Below are 26,356 nucleotides of genomic sequence, written 5' to 3' on the forward strand. Positions count from 1 at the left end.
CTTCTAATTGCGGTGGCTTCTCTTGTTGTGGAGCACGGGCTCTAGGCGCACGGGCTTCAGTACTTGTGGCTCGCGGGCTCTAGAGCGCAGGCTCAGTAGTTGTGGTGTGCGGGCTTAGTTGCCCCACGGCATGTGGGATCTTCCCGGACCAGGGCTTGAACCCATGTCCCCTGCATTGGCAGGCAGATTCTTAACCACTGCGCCACCAGGGAAGCCCTACACGACCTGATTCTTAACGATGTGCCTGAAACTACCAGGAAAAGTGGGGGGAAAAATGTCACAGGAGAAAATTCTATAAAGCATATATCTATTTTTATTTTTTTTTAAAGTCTGTTTTCTCTGGAAGAAGAGTTTCTCCATTCAAATTTCCTGTAATTCTGCTGGTAGCTATATATATATTGCAGAAGAAAAAAAAATAAAGTTGGAAAGTTCTTTCTATTGCAGTCTCAGGATTAGAAAAGACAATGTCATAGATGCAGAGACTATTGAGACACAGCTTACTAATATCATTCTAGACCAAATCTTCTTTCTTATTTGTAAGTTAGTGAGACGAGAAGAGTTAACTGACTGGTCTAGAGTTTCGTAGCTGTGACTAAAACTCCTCTTCCTACTCAGTGCCCTTCTATAGTAGGAAGCCAAAAAGTATGATATGGTCCACTCATTAAATGGTCATGTGTGTCAGTTACATAAACTGATGTCCTAAACTGTGAGATCAACATATGTAACTTTATTGTATTTTAATTCATTATAGAATAATATTTAAGTAACTCCTTTGGAATTGGAGGACTAACTACAACAAAAATTGAAAATGTATAAAGGCCAGAAAAGTAATAGAATTAATAATTAAATATTATTAATGCACAGCACATGAAAATAGCTAATTAGGGAACCAAGCTTATTAATATATTTGTGCAAATCATTAAAATATGGTTTTCATGCCATAGTTCTGCCACTTTAAAGATTTATTCCCTGGCAAGGAGAGAGTGTCAAGCCAAAAGGAATGTCACAGAAAGGACCGTTAGTTCCCAAAAGGTCATCACATGATCCGTATCTCTACACCCTCCCATCCACTCTGTTTCTACCTCTCATAACTCTCAGACCTTCTTGTTAGGCAGTTGATTTACTTCCCCAATATTCAACCCTCCTGCTTTGGTCGTTAGTCCATGGCTCTTCTCTTCCATCGTGATGTACGTTGAGCTATTTGTGTTCAGGTTGGCCCTAGACCCCTTACCTGTGAATAGGAAACCCTGACTGCACATAGCCTGGTCACCTGGGCTCTACCTCATGTACTCTCTTGCTGGTCAGCTGGCTGTAGACGCAAATGGTTTATAGTATAGGATAACCCTTTGTACTAGTGGTTAGAAGGAGTTTACATCTCATAGTAAGGTGGAAGGACCACTGCTCTAGGTGTCACAAGATCAGAGTTTTTGTTCCACTTCTGCTACTAAGTAGCTGTTGAAGCTTGAAAAAAAATCACTCATCTTCCTTCTGCGCAAAAGAAATGTATTTACATTTACTTCACTTTAAAAGATGGGAAATACAATCATTTCTTGAAAAAAGTCAAAATGTAAGAAAATTACAAAGACTAGTTACAAATACCCATGTATCCATCATCTAGAGTTGACATTTGTTAACATTGTATCACATTTGATTTTTTTATTTTTTATTTTTTTAATAGGTCTTTATTGGAGTATAATTGCTTCACAATACTGTGTTAGTTTCTGTTGCACAACAAAGCGAATCAGCCGTATGCATATACATGTCCCCATATCCCCTTCCTCTTGCGTCTCCCTCCCATCCTCCCTATCCAACCCCCGTAGGTCATCGCAAAGCAGCGAGCTGATCTCCCTGTGCTATGCGGCTGCTTCCCACCAGCCAGCTATTTTACATTCGGTAGTGTATACATGTCGATGCTACTCTCACTTCGCCCCAGCTTCACCCTCCCACCCCATTTCCTCAAGTACATTTTCTGTGTCTACCTCTTTATTCCTGCCCTGCAACCAGGTTCATCAGTACCATTTTTTTTTTGATTCCATATATATTCATTAGCATATGGTATTTGTTTTTCTCTTTCTGACTTACTTCACTCTGTATGACAGACTCTAGGTCCATCCACCTCACTACAAATAACTCAGTTTCGTTTCTTTTTATGGCTGAGAAATATTCCATTGTATATATGTGCCACATTTTCTTTATCCATTCATCTGTCAATGGACATTTAGGTTGATTCCATGTCCTGGCTATTGTAAATAGAGCTGCAATGAACATTATGGTACATACCTCTTTTTGAATTATGGTTTTCTCAGGGTATATGCCCAGTAGTGGGACTGCTGGATTTTAAAAAAAATTAGTGATAACATTGAAGGCGCCTTTGGCCTCCAACCTTACTCCCGTTACCTTCACCCATCCTGAAGGCAGTTGTTTATTCATTGCCCGCTAACAGCCTTGAAATAAAATATTGTAAAATATCCATAATATAGCATTGGATTAGATGAACAGTAAGTTATAATAACGTAGTTGTTATTATTTCTTAACTTAAAATTTTTTTTCCCAAATATATGGTTCTTTTTTCTGCCCAAATGTTCCTGTTTTCTCACATAGTATCTGAGGACATTACCACACTGTATCTGCGTTCTTTTAAAAGAATACTGCCTGTGCTTCTTCTTGGAATTCTAAAAATTGAATTGTAATAACTAGCATGTTACCACCATTTGGAAGAATATTATCAACCTTAGTACTGAGTCACTTTTAATTTCTGGAAACTACGGACATCTCTGCTAAATAATGCTGTGCATTGGTAATTGGGTCACAGAAGTGACAACAGAGCTATACGTAGATAGTCCTCTTGTATTTTTGCTGGTGTCTAGCCCTGTGTCATGTCTCATAAAATAAATATGAAATCTATGATAAATGATGGAATGAGCATCTGAATTTTACTTTTTAATATACACACTATTTACATTAGGGTTGTATTGCTGTGTAACAAGTGAATACAAACTTAGCTGCTTAAGACAACATCTGTTTATTAGCTCGCAGTTCTGAGGGTCAGAATTCTGGCATGGTATGCTTGAGTCTATGTTTAGGGTATCACAAGGCTAAAATCACAGAATCGGCCAGACTGAGTACTCATCCAGGGGCTTACAGAAAAATCTGCTCCCAAGCTTCTTATTCTTGGCAGAATTCAGTTCCTTGTGATTGTAGGACTGAGGTCTCTGTTTCCTTGCTGGCTGTTCGCCAGGGACGGCTCTCAGCTGCTGGAAGTAGCTCTTATTCTTTGCCACTTGGCGTCCTCTAAGTTCGAAGCAGTGCTTGGAGTCTTTCTCACTCTGAACCTTTGACTTCCCCTTCTGTGACCGGCTGGAGAAATTCTCTGCCTTTAAAGAGTACAAGCCCACCCAGATGACCTTGCTACCTGAGGTCCAACCGTGCTTTCCATCTGTCACCTAAGCAGAGTAAAATCCGTCATGTGCACAGTCCTGGGATGATTCAGGATGTGAACACCAGGGAGACAGGAAATCTTGGGAACATCTTAGAAATCTGCCCACCACACTAATTGACACTCCTCAGGAGGATTGAGACTAAAAATAGAGCTTTAAACATTTTCTGCAATAAACAAAACGAATTCACAAAATTATCATTGCAGAGCAAAATCAAATAGTTACCCAAAGAAAAATGTCATGCATGTTAGCAATATTAGGATGTTATGTGGGAAAAAAAACACCTCAAAACCTTACTTTTGGAAGTAGGTGACCAGAGGAAATTGGAAATCTACCTTTCTCTTCTAATACTCAATTAAAAAGTTTTTTACTTGTATAATAAATTGGTGTTCGGTAACAAGGATGTCACCTTCCACTGGCCCCTGGCCTTACCACTGGGTCCCTCCCAATCTATAGACTCTGTGTCTTCCTACCTTTATTTCGAAGCTAAACCAGAATGAAGCCCGAGGTGCTTAAACCACCTTATTTACCTTTCTTCCAAAGCTGATGTGATCTTATAATTTGTGATTCTTCCTCAGACCTAGTGGCTCTGAAGCTGTCAGTTGGTTCTCTCATTATTTCTTAAGTCTTTTGCTGTCATTAAAATCTGTTGCCCCCATGTTAACACTAAGATCTCAAATTGCTGATCGCTTAGCCGCAGGTGCTCCAAGTCCTACAACTGGGCATTGACTCTGGTTCTTGCTATACTTTCCCAGGGCCTTTCCCCATAAATTGCAAATTCTTCGGTCTGGTCCTTGGCCTTGTCATTTTCAGAAGACTTCCGAAATTATATACATCGACCACATAGCACCTGGGTGTTCTCCAGCCCAGATTCTTTGCTGTACTGCTTTCCCCACCATTGGGTTAGCTAGTGCCAGAATCATATCTGAACTACCTTCCCCCTTTCTTCTTACTTATATTCTATCACTTCTTTTCTTTTTTCTGTGAGAAATGTAGAATTCCTGACTTCAAGAGTTCATAATCTAATAGGACAGACATATAAGAAAGTGAAAAATTATATGACAATATGATGTGTTATGTTACAGAAAAGCAGCAAGGGTCTGTGGGATTACAGAGACATTCCAGCTCAGCTTGAATGTCGGTCAGGAAATATTTCCAAGAGGAGGTAACACTTGCACTGTCGCTGATAAGCAATTAGGAGCTAGCGTATCAGCGAAGAGCAGCCGGGGGCATTGGAGGGAGGCCTAAAGGAATCCTTTAAAGACCATCCAGAGTTGGAAACTAGATCGTTCTCAGGCTGAACTAGTTGAGCAAATGCCAAGAGCAAAGGAAGGGACCAAAAAATGGGAGATAAAGCCAAAAGATAAGATATTCAGCAGAAGCTGAGGCAAAGTGAACCTTGAAAATGAGTCCAAGGGTGGGAGCAAAGCAGGGTCCAGAGGCCTTCACTATGCATGAGAGTGAAAAAGAGAACTGTTTCGGAGCCTGGAGAGTGCCAGCATTTAAGGGTTAAGCAGAAACAGGAGACTGTGAAACAGACCAGGAAGAGGGCAGAGAGTGACAGCAGGGGGACAGAGATACGCTTTATTCACTGATGAATAGTGAACAGTGGAAGGAAGTTTCTAGGTGGAGAGCTGGAAGCTGGAAGTCTCTACTTTGTCTTCCGAGTGAAGAATGGTGTGTGAATCTGATGAGAGTGTAGAAGGATGGGGATGGGGGATGGGGGAGAAGGGAAGTAGCTCTCATGGACAATCTCAGAAAAACCAATAGAAGGTCCTCGGGGGAGTCATGCTTTGTGAGGACCTGGCTGACAGTGGAGACGCCGTGAGGTTTTAGCGGATCTAACACAGCCAGCTGAGTGCCCGTCTCAAGCGGCATTCTGCAGTAGGGCTTGAGGAAAGGAGAAGGCAGGTGGATTGATTTAGGTCTGGAGGTTTTCTGCAAGGGTGTGATGGGAAGAGAAAAAGTCAAGGGAGTTAAGAATGGTTGACAGAACAGATAAAAATCTAGCTGAATAAAGAAGGAAGTTCAATCAGGATAGACTGCTAATTTGGAGGAAAAAAATAAAAGCAGGTACCAAAAGACAGGAGACATTAATGAGGTCAAAATGTAGTTATATAGTAACATCTTAGAAATCTGCCCACCACACTAATTGTCACTCCTCAGGAGGATTGAGACTAAAAATAGAGCTTTAAACGTTTTCTGCAATAAACAAAAGGAATTCACAAGATTATCATTGCAGTTGTTACAAATGTGAAAGTTGTTACAAGTGTGGTATTTGGAAAAGTATGATGTGGGTTAGATCCTCACATCACAGACTATAGTTACATTTCCGATAGATTTAAAGAACTGGATCAAACCTAGAAAAAAAATTAAAATATAGGAACATGATTGATGAGGGAGGACTTTGTATACTTAAAAGAAATGTAAGAAATCTGAAAGGAGAAAAATCAATTCGTTTTACTATAAATAAATGTAAAACAACAACAAACAAAAGTGAAAGATGAGAAATTAAGAAACGAATTTGTACCAGTATGATAAGCAAAGGGATAAAAATCCTTCATCTGTAAAGATGGGATCTGGGTTGATATTTCCCCAGTAGCTGTGGATAATTATAGCTTCTTTTTTGCACGTCTAGCACCAGTTTTTTTGTGTTCCTCAAAGATAACAGCAGCAGTCAGGCTGCACCCTCTCTCTGTCTCACGCTCGTCCTGTCTCTGATTAAAAGGGCCGGGAGCCCAGCATGGGGTGTTGGAGCCTGGGCGGGTCGAGAACACCTGTGTAGGAGGGCAGCCTGGCTCAGGGGTGAGCGCCAATCAAGGGGAAGGGAGGATCTGGGTAGGAGAGCGGTCCAGCGCCAGGTGTCAGAGCCCCAGCGGGGCAAAGAGGGCATCCGTGTGGGAGGGCTGCCTACTTCAGAGGCTGGAATCTTAGAGGAAGTAAGTGGGGTGTGACACAGCGGGAGGGGACAAGATTGGCTTCACACAGGAAGACCAATCAAGTAAGGAAATATATTAAGCACGATGGGAGGTAGGTTTCTCGCTCTAGGAGAAAGTTGTTACAAATGTGAACAGGGGAGAATAGTAGAAGGAACCCTGTGTTGTTGGTGGAATTGGAGGTATTGGTGTGAATTTATGGTTTTCAATATGGTTTTTTTTTTTAATACTTAAATACCATGATTTAATTTACTGGCTGCTTAATCCTGAATTCTCTTAAGTTAAAACAAAACAAAAAAACCAACCAAAAGTTATAATTAACTGTTAACGTTAATAGATGGATGGATAGTTATAGAAATAAATAGGTATACGTAAGATGTGTATATGTGCGTGTACATACCCGTCTGTGTGTACACATGTAGAGTACGTGTGCACACGCATGTATTCTCTAGCTCTGCCCGTTGAGTCGGCTTGGCAGCCACAACACCCCAGTAACAAGGAGCACCGCCAACACTGAGATCTCAATGCTGCTCTCTGCCAAAAGCAACCAGAACGCCTTAGAGAAATTGCTGATCCCAGGGCTGGGCCAGGGTAAGCAAAAGATGAGCTCGGAACCTGTCATACCAGAAAGCAAGGAGGTGCTTAAAGAATGATGGGGATGTGTCGGAAGGACATAGGAGCCAGCTTGAAGAGGCTCCCTCTGGCCAAATCTGGGACATTGTAAGCACTCAATAAATAATGTTTGCAGCAGATAAGAACCTACTGAGTAAAATAACAAGCACAAGCCCACATTGATATGAATAATTTTAGAGTTGAATGGAGGAATAGGTTATTTACAGAGTTTTGAAGAATCTTCCTGTAAAATACTTGTTAATTACAAAGGGAAAAAAGAGCATCTTTGCAGTGAGGAAGCCTGGAAGGCACCACATTAATCAGGTGATCAAAGTGAACATCATCAATAATGGGAGGAAGCAGGAACAGCGCCGCCTGATAGGATGCAAGGAGAAGAAGCCAGCATCACTTCCGTGACCTTCCTGCAAAAGATGTTATGGTCTGAATCGAATCATGAGGACTCACCACCTAAATCCAGATTGAAGGACAGTCTACAAAAACACTGACTTATAACTTCAAAAGTATTAAGGTCGTGGAAGTCAAGGAAAGACTGAGGAAATGTTTTAGGTTGAACAGGACCAAGAAACATGGCAACTAATTACAGCGCAGGATTTTGAACTAGGCTCTTTTGTTATGAAGGACGAATGGTGAAATGTGAAAGGTGTCTGAAGATTATATGATAGTAATGTATCAGTATTAATTTTCTGATTATAATTATAGTTATGTAGGAGAATATTTTTGTTTGTAATACACTCAGTTATTTGGTAATGATGAGGCATCATGCTGGCTACTTAGCTCTCAAATAGTTCAGGAAAAAACAATTCTTTTTTTTTTTAAGGGGGGGTTCTTTTTAATAAATTTATTTATTTTTGGCTGCGTTGGGTCTTCGTTGCTACGCGCGGGCTTTCTCTAGTTGCGGTGAGCGGGGGCTACTCTTTGTTGTGGTGCGCGGGCTTCTCTTGTTGTGGAGCATGGGCTCTAGGCACATGGGCTTCAGTAGTTGTGGTGCACGGGCTTTGTTGCTCTGCGGCATGTGGGATCTTCTCAGATCAGGGCTCAAACCTGTGTCCCCAGCATTGGCAGGTGGATTCTTAACCACCGCACCACCAGGGAAGTCCCGAAAAAACGATTCTTTGTAATATACTTGGGAGAATTCTTTTAAGCATTTACTGAAGGATAGAATAATATTGATCCATGCCTTTTAAAAAAATTTTTATTGACGTATAGTTGATTTACAATGTCGTGTTAATATCTCCTTTACAGTAAAGTGATTCAGTTATATGTAGATACATTCTTTTTCATATTCTTTTCCATTATGATTTGTCACAGGATATTGAATATAGTTCCCTGTGCTCTACAGTAGGACCTTGTTGTGTATCTATTCTATATATAATAGTTTGCATCTGCTAATCCCAAACTCCCAATCGTTCCCTCCCCACTGGCAACCACAAGTCTGTTCTCTATGTCTGTGAGTCTGTTTCTGTTTCATAGATATGTTCATTTGTGTTGTATTTTAGATTCCACATATCAGTGATATCATATGGTATTTGTCTTTCTCTTTCTGACTTATTTTGCTTAGTATGATAATCTCTAGGTCCATCCATGTTGCTGCAAATGGCATTATTTCATTCTTTTTTATGGCTGAGTAATATCCCACTGTATATATGTACCACATCTTCTTTATCCATTCATCTGTCGATGGACATTTAGGTTGTTTCCATGTCTTGGCTATTATGAATAGTGCTGGTGTGAACATAGGGGTGCATGTATCTTTTCGAATTATAGTTTTGTCTGAATATATGCCCAGGAGTGGGATTGCTGGATCATATGGCAGCTCTACTTTTAGTTTTCTGAAGACCCTCCATAGTGTTTTCCATAGTGGCTGCACCAATTTACATTCCCACCAACAGTGTAGGAGAGTTCGCTTTTCTCCACGTCCTCTCCAGCATTTGTTATTTGTAGACTTTATAATGATGGCCATTCTGACTGAGGTGAGGTGGTACCTCATTGTAGTTTTGATTTGTGTTTCTCTAATAATTAATTAGTGATGATGTGCATCTTTTCATGTGCTTTTTGGGCATCTGTATGTCTTCTTGACACATGCCTTCTTAACATTTCCTCCATTGACTTCCCCTGACTTTAGAAACACTGGTTGTCCTACCTGTTAGATTGTTTTTTTCTCGTGGACTCTTCTTAGTCATCCTATTCTTCTAGTATAGGTACTAATTTGTAATGTTTTCTCCTTGACCTTCTCTTCTTTCTCCTTTAGTAATTTCTTCCATTCCTTTCAACTCTAGGCATATGACTCTTAACTCTGCATCTTTATCCTAGGTTTCTCCTGATCTAGGTTTCTCCTGACTTCCATTTTACCTGAATTTAGCTTTCTTTAGTATGTCTTTTCTCATCAGCTCAGACCTGCTGGTATAACTCAACTTTAGGTTAACTCCTGGAGCTCACTAATGCATACTCAAATTTTGTGAAAAATATGGGGTTTAATTTTCTTCAGTTTCTGCAAGAGAGGATTATTATTGAAAACTGTAGAATGATTGCATTCTCCACTGGGTCAGGAGAGAGTCATGAACCCATTTCCATAAGAAAATATAAGTCTAGTTACAATAGAAAGTTGCATGTTAGAAAATGAACTCTATTTTGATATGAAATGAATTTCATTAGAGATGTTATGTGAGACAACATGAAGTAAGAATATTATCTAACAAATCTGTTTTGAGAGTGGAATATATACAGTGGCAGAGGTTATGAGAAAAGTTTGAACTGCGTATGTGAGAAAATGATCCACATTTTAAAATTATCTCAGTTCTAACATGAAATAGACACACAAGTATGAGTATTTTAATTGGCATGTTTAATATACTTTGAATAAAGATTAAATATTTTAAACAAATTGATCAACAAGAAATTGGACCAAGAAAAGGTTTTTATTGTAATTCCATTCATTTAAAAATATCATTCATAAATAACTTTCTTGTCTAAACTTTTCATTTTATAAATATGTATATATTTAAATATGTTCAGATTAATGTTTCATATCCAATTTTATACCAGGAAGCATGAGTCATTTCTGTGCTGAAACACTTTTGGATATCTCATTAGATTTCTGATCAAGGAGACATTCCAGGAAGTTTTAGAAATTATTCTATCAAAATGCTTGACTTTGGTGGAACATTACAGATTCTTCATTTTATTGAGCTCTCTCCAAGAGTAAGCACTTTTGTACAAATGAATCTGCTGAATGCAAGAGATTACAGGTGTCCAGATGGCTCTCCAGCTGAAGTTGTACTCATATATTTGTTTAATAAACTTTGGCACTTAATTGATGCAAATTTTAGTAAATTCATTGTCCGTCTTGTGTAAAAAGAATGATACTATTTCCTGAGACCAGTGTTACTTGGAAAACCTTGGCTAACTAACAAGTTCCCAAGGAACATTATTTTATGGTATATTGCCAAGAACATCTTAGATAATTCAACAAAATTGCCTTCTTTAAAAAGTCCAACCATATTTCATTTAAATTTGACATTTATTGAGATCTTAAATGTTGATTGCATAGTTGGGTATGACAGGGATCCAAAAGAAATATATAACTTACAAAGAGCTTATAGTCATTTTGGAGAAACAAAATAACTTCATATGAAACAGCAAAAAATAAACAGGAAAGGATACAATTTAGTGCCAACTTGGTAAATTAATGTTTTTGTTGAATCAGACAGTCATCAGTAGTCTGCCTGTGGTACTTACTATCATAATATAATTTTTGGTTATTTAATAAGTCATAATAAGTCTGGGTTTACTTCATGTTTTCAGTACTTAAAACCTTTTTTTGAATATGGAAGGCTTATTTTTTCAGCACCGAAGTCAGCACATATTGTTGGACAGATACTATGTGCCAGCACACTTACGGGCATTGAGCTTACAAATGTGAGCAAAATAGTCACTGTACGTAAGGAACTTGGTGCTTTGCGTGTATATGTGTCCTGGGGGGCAGGGGCAGGGAGGAGACAGACAGCCAACATATGAGAAAATAGTTTAGGGGATTTCAGATGCTTTATACATATAATGACACTGGGGAAAATATTAGGGTGGAGGTGCTTGGACTGCTGTTATCAGAGAAGGCCTGTCTGAGGAGCTCAGGTTTGAGTTGAGGCCTGAATGATGAAAGGGATTAGGCATGTAGTTAGATTTACAGTTTGGAGCTCAAGGGAGTGGTCTCGGTTGAAGATAGAAGTTTGAAAATCCTCATTGTGGGCATGACACTGAAAGCCATGTCAATCACAGTTGGGACATCGAGTAGGGTGAGAGTTGAGAGCTGACCTTTGACTTTATCAGATGTCAGTCAGCAGTGACTTTGGGAAGAGCTGTTTTCGTGGAGAAGTGAGGAGGAAAGGCCTAATTAACAGGGTGAAGAGAGAATGGGAGGTAAGGTTATAAAGGCAGTAAGAATACACAAGTCTTTGAAGCATTTTGCTGTGAAGGAGAGAGAGTAGAAGGGTGGTGGCCGTAAACAGTGCTTTCGGCTGTACATTTGTCGTGTGTGGTGCTCTGCATTTGAGTCGTATTTAACGATACTAAGGCAAAACTTTTAAGTGAGGTTAAGACATCTACAAATTTCTTATTTTAATTTTTAAAGTTCCTTGTTAAGCTTTCATAGGAAATGCAGGGCTGTCAGAGAGCAGTGTTAAAGACTGAGAGTTAAAGTTGAGAGTCTGAAGAACAGTTGCAAACAACTGAGACCACAAATTGAAGAATCGAGTGAAACCGAACTCTGCCAGTGGGGGAGTTTGCAGCAAAGTAAGGGTTTATTGCAGGGCGCCAAGCAAGGAGGTGGGAGACAAGGCTGGTCTTTGAGTTGTGGGTGTTTTTAAAGGGGAAGAACATAGAGGCTGGGCTTTTGATCATTGTCTTGTGACATTTCTTAATCATAGTTTTGGGAGTCAGGATGCTTCTGGTTTAGGGTTCTCTGGCCAGGTGGTCCGTGGCTTGGAGGTGTGTTAGCTCATCTTGCCCCGGAGAAACAGTTTGTATTGTTTGTATGTTAATAATGATATCTATAATAACAGTTTTAGTACATCAACTATGTTATCAACAACATGAATTTTAGCACCTGACTCTGGTTGATTGGTGTTCAGTTAGCACAGGATTGAGGTTAGAGGGGACAAGAAAAGAATAAAGTTTTGGCTAGAGAGATTAATCATAAACTTGGTAAGGGAACTTCTTTTTGTGGGGGGCTCGGTTTCAGGGTTTCCCAAGTAACTTCCACATGAAAGGACTGCTCAGCGTGTGTCTTTCACTTCAGTCCTCCCCATAGGGGTCTTGTCTTCACACTGTGAATACATAATAATGGAATATACTCTGAAAATGCCTATGTATATATGCTTCATGCTATTTTTCAAAGTGCTTTTACGTGTATTATCTTATTTAATGAAGACCGTGAATAAATCTACGTGTGGAAATGATAATGCTATTTAAATTCTCTGTGTATAAAAATAGTGAATATTTCTTTAATTAAAAAGTATTTAAGAATATGTAATATAAAAATGAAGCTACCTTTATTGTAGATGTTGATATATCATTTAAAATAATTTCTCCCTTATTTATAAGATTCTTACCCCATATGTGTTCAAGGAAATAATTTTCACTAGTTTGATAAAAATGGAGATATATTACATGGATTTGAAAATTAAAAAAAAAAGTTTGTGATAGTGTGACAAGTCTGAAGTAAATTGAAATTACTCCTCTTTTTTCCTGTCAGAGGTCTCTTTATTAGTATCCATGATCGAGGGCATATTGCTTCTGTTCTTAATGCATGGCCAGAAGATGTCATCAAGGTAAGTTATCACATTTTCCCACTGTGGCACATTTGTTCTTTTTCCTGTCCCATAACAGGCTGACACTTTTCACCATACGATGTAGCATTCACCAGCTTTTCTATTTATATCCCTTTGATTTTTGCATAGTGGATTAATTTTATTCTGATACCATTTGGATTCTAAGTTTCACCATTATTTCCATCAGATTTCTTAGTATTTCTTTATTCACTGTAAGTTATGATAAGTGTTGAAAAAATGTTGAAGTAGTGTCTGAATTTCTTTGAGCAAACTCCTTTTTCTTTTGTGTTTAATCATTCACTAAGAGGAATCAAGGTAGGCAAAAATCTTAATCCATTTCCTTTATCGTGGTGACCTGAAGTATCTAACCTGACTCCCCTCTGGGAGTGAGCTAATGAAAATAGAATAATAATAGTATCTGCCATTTGGTAGTTTTCTGAGTGAGCCACTTTACCTGGATTAACTCATGTAGTATCATGATAATTCCATGAGGAAAGGAAGTCTCAGGTGGGTTACATAGTAGTGCATGGTGGTGGTGGGAATTGAATGCAGATGTGTCAAGTTGCCTTCTCCAAAACAGCCTAACATATTGACCCTTTTCAATGAGACATGGAAAATTTGACAAAGATCAACTTTATGGAATATGCAAAAATAACGTTCACCCACTTTTGGGTGAAATGTATATATGTACTTGTAAGTTAGTTAAAAGTGCATATATACATGTACATATTTACTTTTAAGGCAGATCTTTAAGAGCTGCATAATATAGGTGAACAGAAAACTAAATGAAAAGCCCTCAAACTTTTTAAATATATGTTCTGCGTTATATTGTGGTAGAAAAACACTGCACTAGGAGTTAACACACTCGGGTCCTGGTTCTTTGATATTAACGAGGTAACTCACCGTAGGCAAATTATTTCAGTTCTCTTATCTTCGGTTTCCTAATCTGTAAGAGGGATAGACTGCATGTACTCCAAATTCCCCTTTGCTTCTAAAATGCTATGACTCTGTACATTAGTCCTTATGATAATAATAGTACTAATATCTATAATTTTTTTGAGAATTCTAATGTACCAGGTAATGTGGTAAGTTCTTTGTTTATCATGATTTCATTGTATTGAATCATAGATTTATTCAGTTAATTAATGTTTTTGATTGTTTACTGTGTGCCAAATGCTGTGCTAGATGTTGGTGTACAGTAGTGAGCACAACAGAGTTGGCTCCTAATTTTTTGCAGCTACTCTGAAAAGTACATTTATCATTCGCATTTTTATAAATAAGAAACAGAAGCTTTAATTCATCAGTTTATCTAAGGTCAAATAACCGACATTTTTTCTAGGCTCCATGGATATGACAAGTGTAGTGGTTTGTAGAAAATCTAATAAATTGTGTTTCACAAAATTGGTTTTGCTTAAATTCATGCAATGGCCATGAATCACAGAACAAAGATGATAGATGCATTAATTTCAATAAAGATAACAAAGTACTTAGCATTAAAATCTCCACATGATTAAAATGTATGCTTTGTAGATATTCAAGATGATTAGAAATAAACTAAACAAAATTCATTGTCTAGTGGTACTCTACTATCAGGTAAGAGTAGTAATAGACTGTGCTTGGCATATTTCAAAGATGGTAGAACAGTATCCAGTGTTATAGGAGTTAAAGAGGATGGATCACAACATTGTTGTGAAATTAGGAGGATGCATAAACTAAAGATCAGAGCACTGGGGACTCCTGAGCGATGATTTAACCATGGACTCTCCCCTAATGGTACTCAAAGTGGATGTGACTAGTTTCAAAGCTGTTCTAAGGTTCACTTTAGTTCCCAGTTTGAGCTCTTACTTACCTGTACTCTGCCCACTTACTCCTCCTGATTGAAGACTGAGTTATTTGAGTTGTTTGAATCTTTATGGGCATACCTTGTCTTCTTTTTTCAACAACGAAACAATCATATATATGTATTTTAAAAATACATTTAAAATGCATATATCAAATTTATTTATTCTCCCCAGTCTTCCACACTTAATGATCACATAAAATCTTTTCCATGTATATTCAGTTTATGCTTTTTGACAGCTTAGTATTTCATTGCATAAATATTAACTTCAGAAACAGAGAGTAGGAACTATGCCCCGGAATTTGCAAACATCTATTAATAGATATTTTTTCTTTTTCTTTGAGGCTATTGTGGTGACTGATGGAGAGCGTATTCTTGGCCTGGGAGACCTTGGCTGCAATGGGATGGGCATCCCTGTGGGTAAACTGGCTCTGTATACAGCTTGTGGAGGGATGAATCCTCAACAGTGTCTGCCTGTCATGCTGGACGTGGGAACAGAAAATGAGGTAAACAATTTAAGTCTATAACACAGCTATACACCTTAAAAAATAGTACCATATTTCTGCATTTTGAGATTATTTCAGGAACTTAATGAAATTCATCTTTTTTGTTTGGTTCTTTCTCTCTCCTCAAACCCATCCCCCAACTCTTATAAAGAAATTATTCTTTCGCTTTTCCTTTCCCATTCCCCTTTTCTGTAATGTGATTAATTTTTTAGCAGCTTCTTTAGTGTTTTGGTATCCTTTGATGAGCACTTACACCATTATTCTGTAGAGTATATGTTTTACTTTAGGATATCCTTGTTACTTTTTAAAAAATTACTATTTTTATACTAGGCAGGAACTAATCCCAAAGAATTTATTAAGTTTAGTCAGTCTGAAATCTTGTTCTAAAAATCTGTATTGAGTCTGTGGTAGATGTTTTGGAGTTTAGCATTTCTCCTTCCTGCATCGATATTTTAGAATCTTAAAGTTATATATCAAGTAGTACATATTTTTGCTCATCTGTAATTGCTAATATTTGGATTAGTTGTGAGTGATAGATACTATAAATTAAAGGTAGAATTTTATGAAATAGAAATGAAAAATAATGGTCAGTTAAGATAGACTTTTCAAAAGTTGCATGCAAATATCAAACCTAGGTCTAGAATGTCATTGTCAAATAAGATCTTTATCATGTTGAGGTATATTCTCTCTGTACCCACTTTTTGATAGTTTTTATCATAAATGGATGTTGAATTTTGTAAAAAGTCTTTTTGGCATCTGTTGAGATGGTCATATGATTTCTTTTTTTTAAAATAAATTTATTTATTTATTTATTTATTTTTGCCTGTGTTGGGTCTTCATTGCTGTGCATGGGCTTTCTCTAGTTGCAGCGAGGGGGGGGCTACTCTTCAGTGCAGTGTGAGGGCTTCTCCTTGTGGTGGCTTCTCTTGTTGTGGAGCATGGACTCTAGGCCTGCAGGCTTCAGTAGCTGTGGCACACGGGCTCCGTAGTTGTGGCTCACGGGCTCTAGAGTGCAGGCTCAGTAGTCGTGGTGCGTGAGCTTAGTTGCTCTGTGGCATGGGATCTTCCCGGACAAGGGCTTGAACCCATGTCCCCTGCGTTGGCAGGCGAATTCTTAACCACTGTGCCACCAGGGAAGTCCCGATCATATGATTTTTTTATTGTTCAATTTGTTAATGTGGTATCTCACATTAATGTGTTACATCACATTGATTTGCAGATATTGAACCATACTTGCATTCCTGGGATAAATCCCACTTGATCATGGTGTTTGATCCATTTAATGTATTGTTGAATTTGTTTTGCTAATATTTAGTTTAGGATTTTTGCTTCTATGTTCGTCAGTGATATTGGCCTGTAATTTTCTTTTTTTGTGAGTGACATCCTTGTCTGATTTTTATATCAGGGTGATAGTGGCCTTGTAGAATGAGCTTGGAAGCATTCCTTTCTTTTCAACTTTTTGGAATAGTTTGAGATGGATAGGTGTTATCTCTTCTTTAAATGTTTTATAGAATTTTCCTGTGAAGGCTTATGGTCCTGGACTTTCGTTTGTTGGGACTTTTATTATTATTATTATTGATTTAATTTCATTACTTGTAATAAGTCTTTTTGTATTTTATATTTCTTCCTGATTCAGTTTTTGGGAGATGTAAATTTCTAGGAATTTATCCATTTCTAATAGGTTGTCCATTTTATTGGCATGTGATTGTTCATGTAATCTCTTATGATCCTTTGTATTTCCATGGTGTCTGTTGTAACTTCTCATCTTTCATTTCTGATTTTATATATTTGGGCCCTTCCTCTTTTTTTCTTAATGAGTCTGGGTAAAGGTTTATTAATTTTGTTTATCTTTACAGAGGACCTTATTTTCATTGGTCTTTTCTATTTTTTTTTAGTCTCAATTTCATTTATTTCTGCTCTGATCTTTATGATTTCTTTCCTTCTACTAACTTTGGGTTTTGTTCTTTCTTCTTTCTATAGTTCCTTGATGTGTAAGGTTAGATGGTTTATTTGAGATTTTTCTTGTTTCCTGAGGTAGGCATGTATAGCTATAAACTTTCCCCTTAGAAATGGTTTTGCTGGGTACCATAGGGTTTCTTTTTAATTTTTGTTTTAATTGAGGTATAGTTGATTTACAATATTATATAAGCTTCAGGTGTACAGCATAGTAATTCACAGTTTTTAAAGGTTATATCCCATTTACAGTTATTATAAAATATTCGCTATAGTCGCTGTATTGTACAATATGTCCTTGTAGCTTATTTATTTTATACAAAGTAGTTTTGAACTCTTAAGCTCCTACCCCTCTCTTGTCCCTCACCCCTTCTCTCTCCTCACTGATAACCACTAGTTTGTTCTCTATATCTATGATTCTGTTTCTTTTATATTCACTAGTTTGTTTTATTTTTGAGATTCCACATATAAATGATATACAGTATTTGTCTTTCTCTGTCAAACTTATTTCACTTAGCATAATACCCTCCAAGTCCGTCCACGTTGTTATAAAAGGCAAAAGTTCATTCTTCTTATGACTGAGTAGTATTCCATTGTATATATATATATGCCACATCTTTATCCATTCATCTGTTGGTGGATACTTAGGTTGCTTCCATATCTTGGCAATTGTAAATAATGCTGCTATGAACATTGGGGTGCATGTATTTTTTCGAATTAGTGTTTTTGTTTTCTTCAGATATATACCCAGGAGTGGAATTGCTGGGTCATTTGGTAGTTTTGTTTTTAGTCTTTTGAGAAACCTCCATAGTGTTTTCCACAGTGGCTGCACCAATTTACACTCCCACCAAAAGTATACGAGGCTTCCCTCTTTTCCACATCCTCACCAACATTTGTTGTTTGTGGTCTTTTTGATGATAGCCATTCTGACAGGTGTGAAGTGATATCCCATTGTGGCTTTAATTTGCATTTCTCTGGTGGTTAGTGATGTTAAGCATCTTTTCATGTGTCTGTTGTCCATCTCTATGTCTTCTTTGGAAGAAGGTCTAGTCATTTCTTCTGCCCATTTTTTAATCGGGTTGTTTTTTTAATATGAGCTGTGTATATATTTTGGATATTAACCTTTTATTGGTTATATCATTTGCAAATATTTTCTTCCATTCATTAGGTCGTCTTTTTGTTTTGTTGATGGTTTTCTTTCCTGAGCAAAAGCTTTTAAGTTTAATTAGGTCCCATTTGTTTATTTTTGCCTTTGTTTGCTTTAGGAGACAAACTCAAAAAAATCTTGCTATAATTTATGTCAAAGAGTGTTCCACCTACATTTTCTTTTAGGAGTTTTATGGTTTCTGGTGTTATATTTAGGTCTTGAATCCATTTTTTTTAAAATTAATTAATTAATTAATTTATGGCTGTGTTGGGTCTTTGTTTCTGTGCGAGGGCTTTCTCTAGTTGTGGCAAGCGGAGGCCACTCTTTATCATGGTGCGCCGGCCTCTCACTATCGCCGCCTCTCTCGTTGCGGAGCACAGGCTCCAGACGCGCAGGCTCAGTAGTTGTGGCTCACAGGCCCAGTTGCTCCGCGGCATGTGGGATCTTCCCAGACCAGGGCTCGAACCCGTGTCCCCTGCATTGGCAGGCAGATTCTCAATGACTGCGCCACCAGGGAAGCCCTTGAATCCATTTTGATTTTAGTTTTGTGTATGATATTAGAGAATGTTCTAATTTCATTCTTGTACATGTAGCTGTTCAGTTTTCCCAGCACCACTTATTGAGCAGACTGTTTTTTCTCCATTTCATATTCTTGCCTCCTTTGTCATAGATTAATTGACCACAAGTGTGTGGGTTTATTTCTGAGCTCTCTGTTCTGTTCCATTGATTTATGCATCTGTTTTTGTGCCAGTATCATACTGTTTTGATTATTGTAGCTTTTAATATAATCTGAGGTCAGGAAGCCTGATTCCTCCAGCTCTGTTCTTTCTCAAGATTGTGTTGGCTATTTGAGGTCTTTTGTGTTTCCATACAAATTTTAAAAATTATTTATTCTAGTTCTGTGAAAAATGCCCTTGGGATTGCATTGAATCTATACACTGCCTTGGGTAATATGGTCATTTTAACAATATTAATTCTTCCAATCCATGAACACGTTATATCTTTCCATCTGTTTGTGTCATCTTCAATTTCTTTCATCAGTGTCTGATAGCTTTCTGAGTACAGGTCTTTTACCTCCTTAGGTAGGTTTATTCCTAGGTATTTTATTCTTTTTGATGTGATGGTAAATGGAATTGTTTCCTTAATTTCTCTTTATGATCTTCTGTTGTTAGTGTATAGGAATGCAAGAGATTTCTGTGTATTAGTTTTGTATCCTGCAACTTTACCAAATTCATTGATGAGCTCTAGTAATTTTCTGGTAGCATCTTTAGGATTTTCTATGTATAGTATCATGTCATCTGCAAACAGTGACAATTTTACTTCTTCTTTTCCAATTTGGATTCCTTTTATTTATTTTTCTTCTCTGATTGCCGTGGCTAGGACTTCCAAAACTATGTTGAATAAAAGTGGCGACAGTAGACATCCTTGTCTTGTTCCTGATCTTAAGAGGGAATGCTTTCAGCTTTTTACCACTGAGAATGATGTTAGCTGTGGGTTTGTCATATATGGCCTTTATTATGTTGAGGTAAGTTCCCTGTATGCCAATTTTTGGAGAGTTTTTTATCATAAATAGGTGTTGAATTTTGTCAAAAGCTTTTTCTGCATCTATTGAGATGATTATATTATATTAAATTAAATTATATTAAATTATATTATATTTATTCTTCAGTTTGGTAATGTGATGTATCACACTGATTGATTTGTGAATATTGAAGAATCCTTGCATCCCTGGGATAAATCCCACTTGATCATGGTGTATGATCCTTTTACTGTATTGTTGGGTTCGGTTTGATAGCATTTTGTTGAGGATTTTTGCTTCTGTGTTCATCAGTGGCATTGGCCTGTAATTTTCTTTTTTGTGATGTCTTCATCTGATTTTGGTATCAGGCTGATGCTGGCCTTATAGATGGAGTTTGGAGGTGTTCCTTAATCTGTAGTTTTTTGGAATAGTTTGAGAAGGAATGGTGTTCAGTCTTTTCTAAATGTTTGGTAGAATTCATTGTTGAAGCCATTTGATCTTGGTGGGAGTTTTAAAATTACTGATTCAATTTCATTACTGGTAATAGGTCTGTTTACATTTTCTACTTCTTCCTGGTTTAGTCTTGGGAGATTGCACATTTCTAGGAATTTGTTCATTTCTTCTAGGTTGTCCATTTTATTTGTTTGTCATAGTCGCTTATGATCCTCTGTATTTCTGCAGTGTTGGTTGTAATTTCTCCGTTTTCATTTCTGATTTTATTGATTTGGGCCTTCTCCCTTTTTTTTCTTGAGGAGTCTCGCTAAAGGTTTATCAATTTTGTTTATCTTTTCAAAGAACCAGTTCTTAGTTTCATTGATCTCTTCTTTTCTTTCTTTTTTAAGTTTCTATTTTATTTATTTCTGCTCTGACCTTTATGATTTCTTTCCTCCTAACTTTGAGTTTTGTTTGTCCTTTTCTAGCTCCTTTGGGTGTAAGGTTGGGTTGTTTGTTTGAGATTTTTCTTGTTTCCTGAGGGAAGCTTATATCAATATAAACTTCCATCTGAGAACTGCTTTTCTGCATCCCGTAGGTTTTGGATCATTGTGTTTTCATTTTCATTTTTCTCCAGGTATTTTCTGGTTTCCTGTTTGATTTCTTCAGTGATCCATTGGTTGTTTAGTAGCATATTGTTTAGCCTCCACGTGTTTGTGGTTTTTGCTCTTTTTTTCCTTGTAGTTGATTCCTGGTCTCATAGCATTGTGGTTAGAAAATATGCTTGATATGATTTCAGTTTTTAAAAATTTACTGAGGCTTGTTTTGTGGCCTAACATGTGATCTGTCCTGAGAATGTTCCCTGTGCACTTGAAAAGAATGTGTATTATGCTGGTGTTGGATGGAATGTTTTATAAATCTATTAAGTCCATCTGGTCTAATGTGTCATTTAAGGCCAGTGTTTCCTTCTTGTTTTTCTGGGTAGATGATATGTCCATTAATGTAAGTGGGGTGTTAAAGTGCCTTACCATTATTGTATTACTGTCACTTTCTCCCTTTATGTTGTTAATACTTGCTTTATGTATTTAAGTGCCCCTATGTTGGGTCATATATATTTTTAATTGTTATATATTCATCTTTGATTGATCCCTTTATCATTATGTAATATGCTTTGTGTCTTGTTATAGTCTTTAAGTCTATTTTGTCTTATATAGTCGTTGTTATCCAAGCTTTTTCATAGAATTCTTTTTTCATCCGATCCCTTACAGTCTGTCTGTCTTTTGATCTGTAGTGAGTCTGTTTTAGGCAGCATATATATGGTTCTTTTTTTTTTTAATCTATTCAGCCACTTTATGTCTTTGATTGGAGCATTTAATTCATTTACCTTGACAGTAATTGTTGATAGGTATGTACTTATTGGCATTTTTAAATGCCAGTGCTTTTTGGTTGTTTTTATAGTTTTTCCTAGTTCCTTTTTTTTTCTCTTGTGATTTGTTGAGTATCTTTAATGTTAAGTTTGGATTCCTTTCTCTTTTTTGTGTGTGTATCTATTATAGCTTTTTGTTTGTGGTTATATGAGGTTCATATATAGCAACCTTACATATAGGTGTCTGTCTTAAGTTGATGATCTCTTAAGTTTGAATGCATTCTAACAGCCCTACATTTTTACTCATCCCTTCCCCCACCATTTATGTCTGATGTCATATTTTACATCTTTTTATTTTGTGTATTCCTTAACTACTTATATTAGATATAGATGATTTTACTACTTTTTTCTTTTAACCTTTCTACTAGCTGTATGAGTAGTTGGTCCATTACCTTTACTGTATGTTTGCCTTTACCAGTGAGATTTTTCTTTTTCTAATTTCCATATTTCTAGTTGTGGCTTTTTCTTTTTCACTTAGAGAAGTCCCTTTAACATTTTTTGTATAGCCAGTTTAGTGGTGCTGAACTCTTTTATCTTGTGCTTGTCTGTAAAACTTTTTATCACTCCTTCAAATCTGGATGGTAACCTTGCTGGGTAGAGTGTTCTTGGTTGCAGGGTTTTTCCTTTCAACACTTTGAACGTATTGTGCCACTCCCTCTGACCTATAGAGTTTCTACTGAAAAGTCAGCTAATAGTCTTATGGGAGTTCCCTTGTACGTAACAAGTTGCTTTTCTCTAGCTGCTTTTAGGATTCTCTCTTTATCTTTAATTTTTGCCATTTTAATTATAATGTGTCTTGGTGTGGACCTCTTTGGGTTCATCTCCTTTGGGACTCTCTGTGCTTCTTGGACCTGGATGTCTGTTTTCTTCCCAAGGTTAGGATAGTTTTCAGCTATTATTTCTCCAAATAAATTCTCTGCCCCTTTCTCTCTCTTCTTTTGGGACCTCTATAATGTGAATGTTAGTATGCTTCATGTTGTTGCAGAGATCTCTTAATCTATCCTTATTTTTTTACAATTCTTTTTTCTTTTTTCTTTTTTCTGTTCATCTTGGTTAATTTCCACTACTCTCTCTTCCAGTTCGCCAATCCATTGCTCTTTATCATGTAATCTGCTGTTGATTCCTTTAGTGTATTTTTATTTCAGTTATTGTATTCTTCAACTCTGTTTGGTTCTTCTCTATATTTTTATATTCTCTAACTCTGTTGAAATTCTCACTGTATTCATCCATTTTTCTACCAAATTTGGTGAGCATATTTATGATCATCACCTTGAACTATTTATTGGCTATATTGCTTATCTCCATTTTAGTTAGTTCTTTTTTTGAGGTTATGGCTTATTCTTTCATTTGGAATAAATTCTTCTGTTTCCTTGTTTTGCCTAATTCTTTGGGGTTTTTTTCTATGTGGTAGGTAGACTGGTTATGTTTCCCAGTGTTGGAGAAGTGGCCTTATGTAGATGTCCTGTGGGGCCCAGTAGCACTCTCCAGAGCCAGATGTTCTAGGGGTACACCCTGTGTGGGCTGTGTGCATCCTTCTGTTTTGGCAGGACCAACTACTGTGGGCATGCTGGTAGGCAAGGCTGGTTTCCTCCTTGGTTGACTGTGAGGCTGTGCCTCCTGAGGTGGCTGTGGGCCAACTAGGTGGGAGGGTAGGCTTCCTGTGTGTTTGGCTGCGTGACCCAGGGTGGCGCAGGACTGCTGCCAGTCTGCTGGTGAGTGAGGCTGGGTCCCTGCATGGCTCTTTGTGCAGCTGGGGAGCCTGGGACCGATGCTGGCCTGCTGGAGTATGGGGCCTGGACCCTGGTGCTAATAGGCTAGAGGGAAGATTTCAGAATGGTGCTTTGCTAGAGCCAGTTTTATCATGGTAGAATGAGCTCCTCAAAATGGCTGTTGCCACTACTTCTTTCCCCGAGGGTAGTTCCAGTTGCTTCCTGCATCTTTAGGTGGCTCTCTAAGATCAGCAAGCGTGTTGGACCCAGGCCGCTGCCTCTGTGCTGGAAATTGGAGTGTGTGAGATTTTGCTTATGCTTTTTAGGAGCCAAGTCTCTGTTTCCTACAGTCCTCCAGCTCTCCCAAAGAGAAGCCCCACTGGTTTTCAAAGCCAGATATTCTGGGGGCTCATCTTCCCAGTGCAGGACTCCTGGGCTGGGGAGTCTGACGTAGGCTCAGACCCCTCGCTCCTTGGGGAGAACCTCTGATTGTGACATCCCTCCTGTTTGTGGGTGGCTGACCTAAGAGTGTGGGTCCTGACTCTATGTCATCTCTGCCTCCCACCCATCTCATTGTGATTTCTTCTTTATGTCTTTACTTGTGGAAAATCTTTTTGGTTAGTCTTCAGGCCTTTCTCTTAGATGCTTGTTCTGTAAGGAGCTGTCATTTTGTTGTGTCTGTGGGAGGAGGTAAGTTTAGGGTCTTCCTACTCCCCCATCTTGGCCACCTCTCGACATTTTATTCTCTTTATGCTTGCACTGCTACTGTACTGAGAAGACAAAAAGAAAACTTAATTCACTGAAATATGACAGAATGATGGGTTTGTGTGACATGTAATGTAGTTTCTATGTTGCCACTCTGTATTCCACTTTCACATGTGCTTGTAGTCAAAATATCCTGTAGTCATAATTTTTAATCTCATCCCTTTTGTGAATCTCTGTCCAGTTTTAACACTTCATAATAAAAATACAAAAGCAATTGCTAACAACAGTTAGTTTCTTAGCCAGAATAACTTAGTAGCAAAGCTTCATGAAGGCTAGATCCCTTTTTTATAAATTACAAATGTTTTCCTCTTTTTTTTTTTTTTAATTTTATTTATTTATTTATTTATTTATGGCTGTGTTGGGTCTTCGTTTCTGTGCGAGGGCTTTCTGTAGTTGTGGCAAGTGGGGGCCACTCTTCATTGCGGTGCGCGGGCCTTTCACTATCGCGGCCTCTCTTGTTGCGGAGCATGGGCTCCAGACGCGCAGGCTCAGTAATTGTGGCTCACGGGCCTAGTTGCTCCGTGGCATGTGGGATCTTCCCAGACCAGGGCTTGAACCCGTGTCCCCTGCATTGGCAGGCAGATTCTCAACCACTGCGCCACCAGGGAAGCCCTGTTTTCCTCTTTTATCATAAATACCTATATTGAGTAGTAATGAAAGTAGAAAAGGAATTAGCAGCTGATTGATAAGACAGTCCTCACTTGCTGTTAAATCACACTTGCCTGCCTTCTTCAATCTCTGCAGCTTACAACTAAAAGAAGTTTAAAGAACAAAGACACTGGAACTGAGCCACAGAAGTGCTTGCCTAAAAAATACTCTTATTCTTTAAGTTAATAATGCAAAACATTTATTTAGGTAGGATGTTTGTGTTTTTATCTTACCTTTCATCTATTATTTCATAGTCCACGTTTTCTTTAATTACTTGTGAAGCAGTTGCTATATAAAAGTTATCTTTTATCTGAAGTAAATTGTCTTTGTCTCTTAAGAGCAGTCCATACTTTATTTTTTTTCTGTTGTTGCCAAATCTTTTCATAGAAGTTATGTTTATCATATACCTTTTCTTAAGTAAGTGACCAATATCGAAGCTTGATATTTTACTAAAGATGTGAGTAAATGTTCCTTTTGCCCCCTCCAGTCTTAAAAACTGCTGCATGTATCACATGGTGTGTGTTTGCTTGGGCTGCTGTAACAGTACCATAAACTGGGTGGCTTAGCCAATAGAAATTTATTTTTTCACAGTTCTGAAGGCTAGAAGTCCATGATCAAGGTATCAACAGAGTCAGTTTCTTCTAAGGTCTCTCTCCTTGGCTTGTCTTCCTTCAGTGGTATTTTGTCTCTGTGCATCTGTGTCCTAATTTTTTCATAGAATAGCACCAGTTATGTTGGATTAGGGCCCACCCTAGTGACCCCATTTAATTTAATTACCTTTTTAAAGACCCTGTCTGCAAATACAGTCATATTCTGAAGTACAGGGATTAGGACTTGAACATATGAATTTTGGAGGGGCACAACTGAGCCCGTAACACATGGTCAGTCTTCAAGAGGGCATGGGCAGTATGAGTGGGAGAATATTGTCTCTACATAGTCAGTCTCTGTTTATTAAACTGTTGCTCTGGGTCTCAGCTTTTCTGATTCTAGTTTTATGTTTAGTCTGGCCTTCAGTTCATGTGTACAGTGTATCTAGATCTGGAATCCTTATTGGAACTTAAAGTCACAAAGTTGAAGCCTCTTCCCATTGAGGAGGTTCCCCCTTTTGTTCTAGAAAGTGCTCTTCATGTTTGGCATGAAGCAGCTGTGTTGGGGAGTAACCGAACAAAAGAAAAACCTGATAGATTTTTCTGTCTTATGAACCTGCCATGTATCTTTCAGCACTTGTACAGAAGTCATTGTTGGCACTAGAATGTGACTGGTACTAGGTTTCTATTGCTACCATGACAAATTACTACAAACTTAGTGACTTAAAATAGCACAAATATATTACCTTATAGTTCTATAGGTCACAAGCCTGACACAAGTCTCAACAGGCTAAAATCATAAAAGATGTCAGCAGGGCTGAGTTCCACGCCCTTGTCTTTTCCAGCTTCTAGAGAAATGCCTCCAGTCCTTGGTTCATGGTCCCCTTTATCTATTTTCAAAGCCAGCAATGTAGTGTCTCTCTGACCCTGTTTCTGTCATCCCATCTCTTTCTCTGACTACAGCCAGAAAAGGTTTTTTGCTTTTAAGGACTCACC

At 37.9% G+C, this 26,356-nt stretch overlaps 1 protein-coding gene across 2 annotated transcripts in view; it reads left to right on the top strand.

The window, feature by feature from the left end:
- ME1 (malic enzyme 1) overlaps positions 1-26,356 on the top strand; it is a 183,677-nt gene that overhangs the window by 55,986 nt on the left and 101,335 nt on the right. For both annotated transcript variants that reach the window (XM_082474214.1, XM_082474215.1), the window contains exons 4-5: positions 12,753-12,828; positions 15,013-15,174. In XM_082474214.1, coding sequence (XP_082330340.1) covers positions 12,753-12,828; positions 15,013-15,174 — 238 coding nt within the window. The remainder of the gene's footprint in view (positions 1-12,752; positions 12,829-15,012; positions 15,175-26,356) is intronic.

This window comes from Balaenoptera physalus (assembly GCF_965194825.1).
Source record: "Balaenoptera physalus genome assembly, chromosome: 9".
NCBI lineage: Eukaryota > Metazoa > Chordata > Mammalia > Artiodactyla > Balaenopteridae > Balaenoptera > Balaenoptera physalus.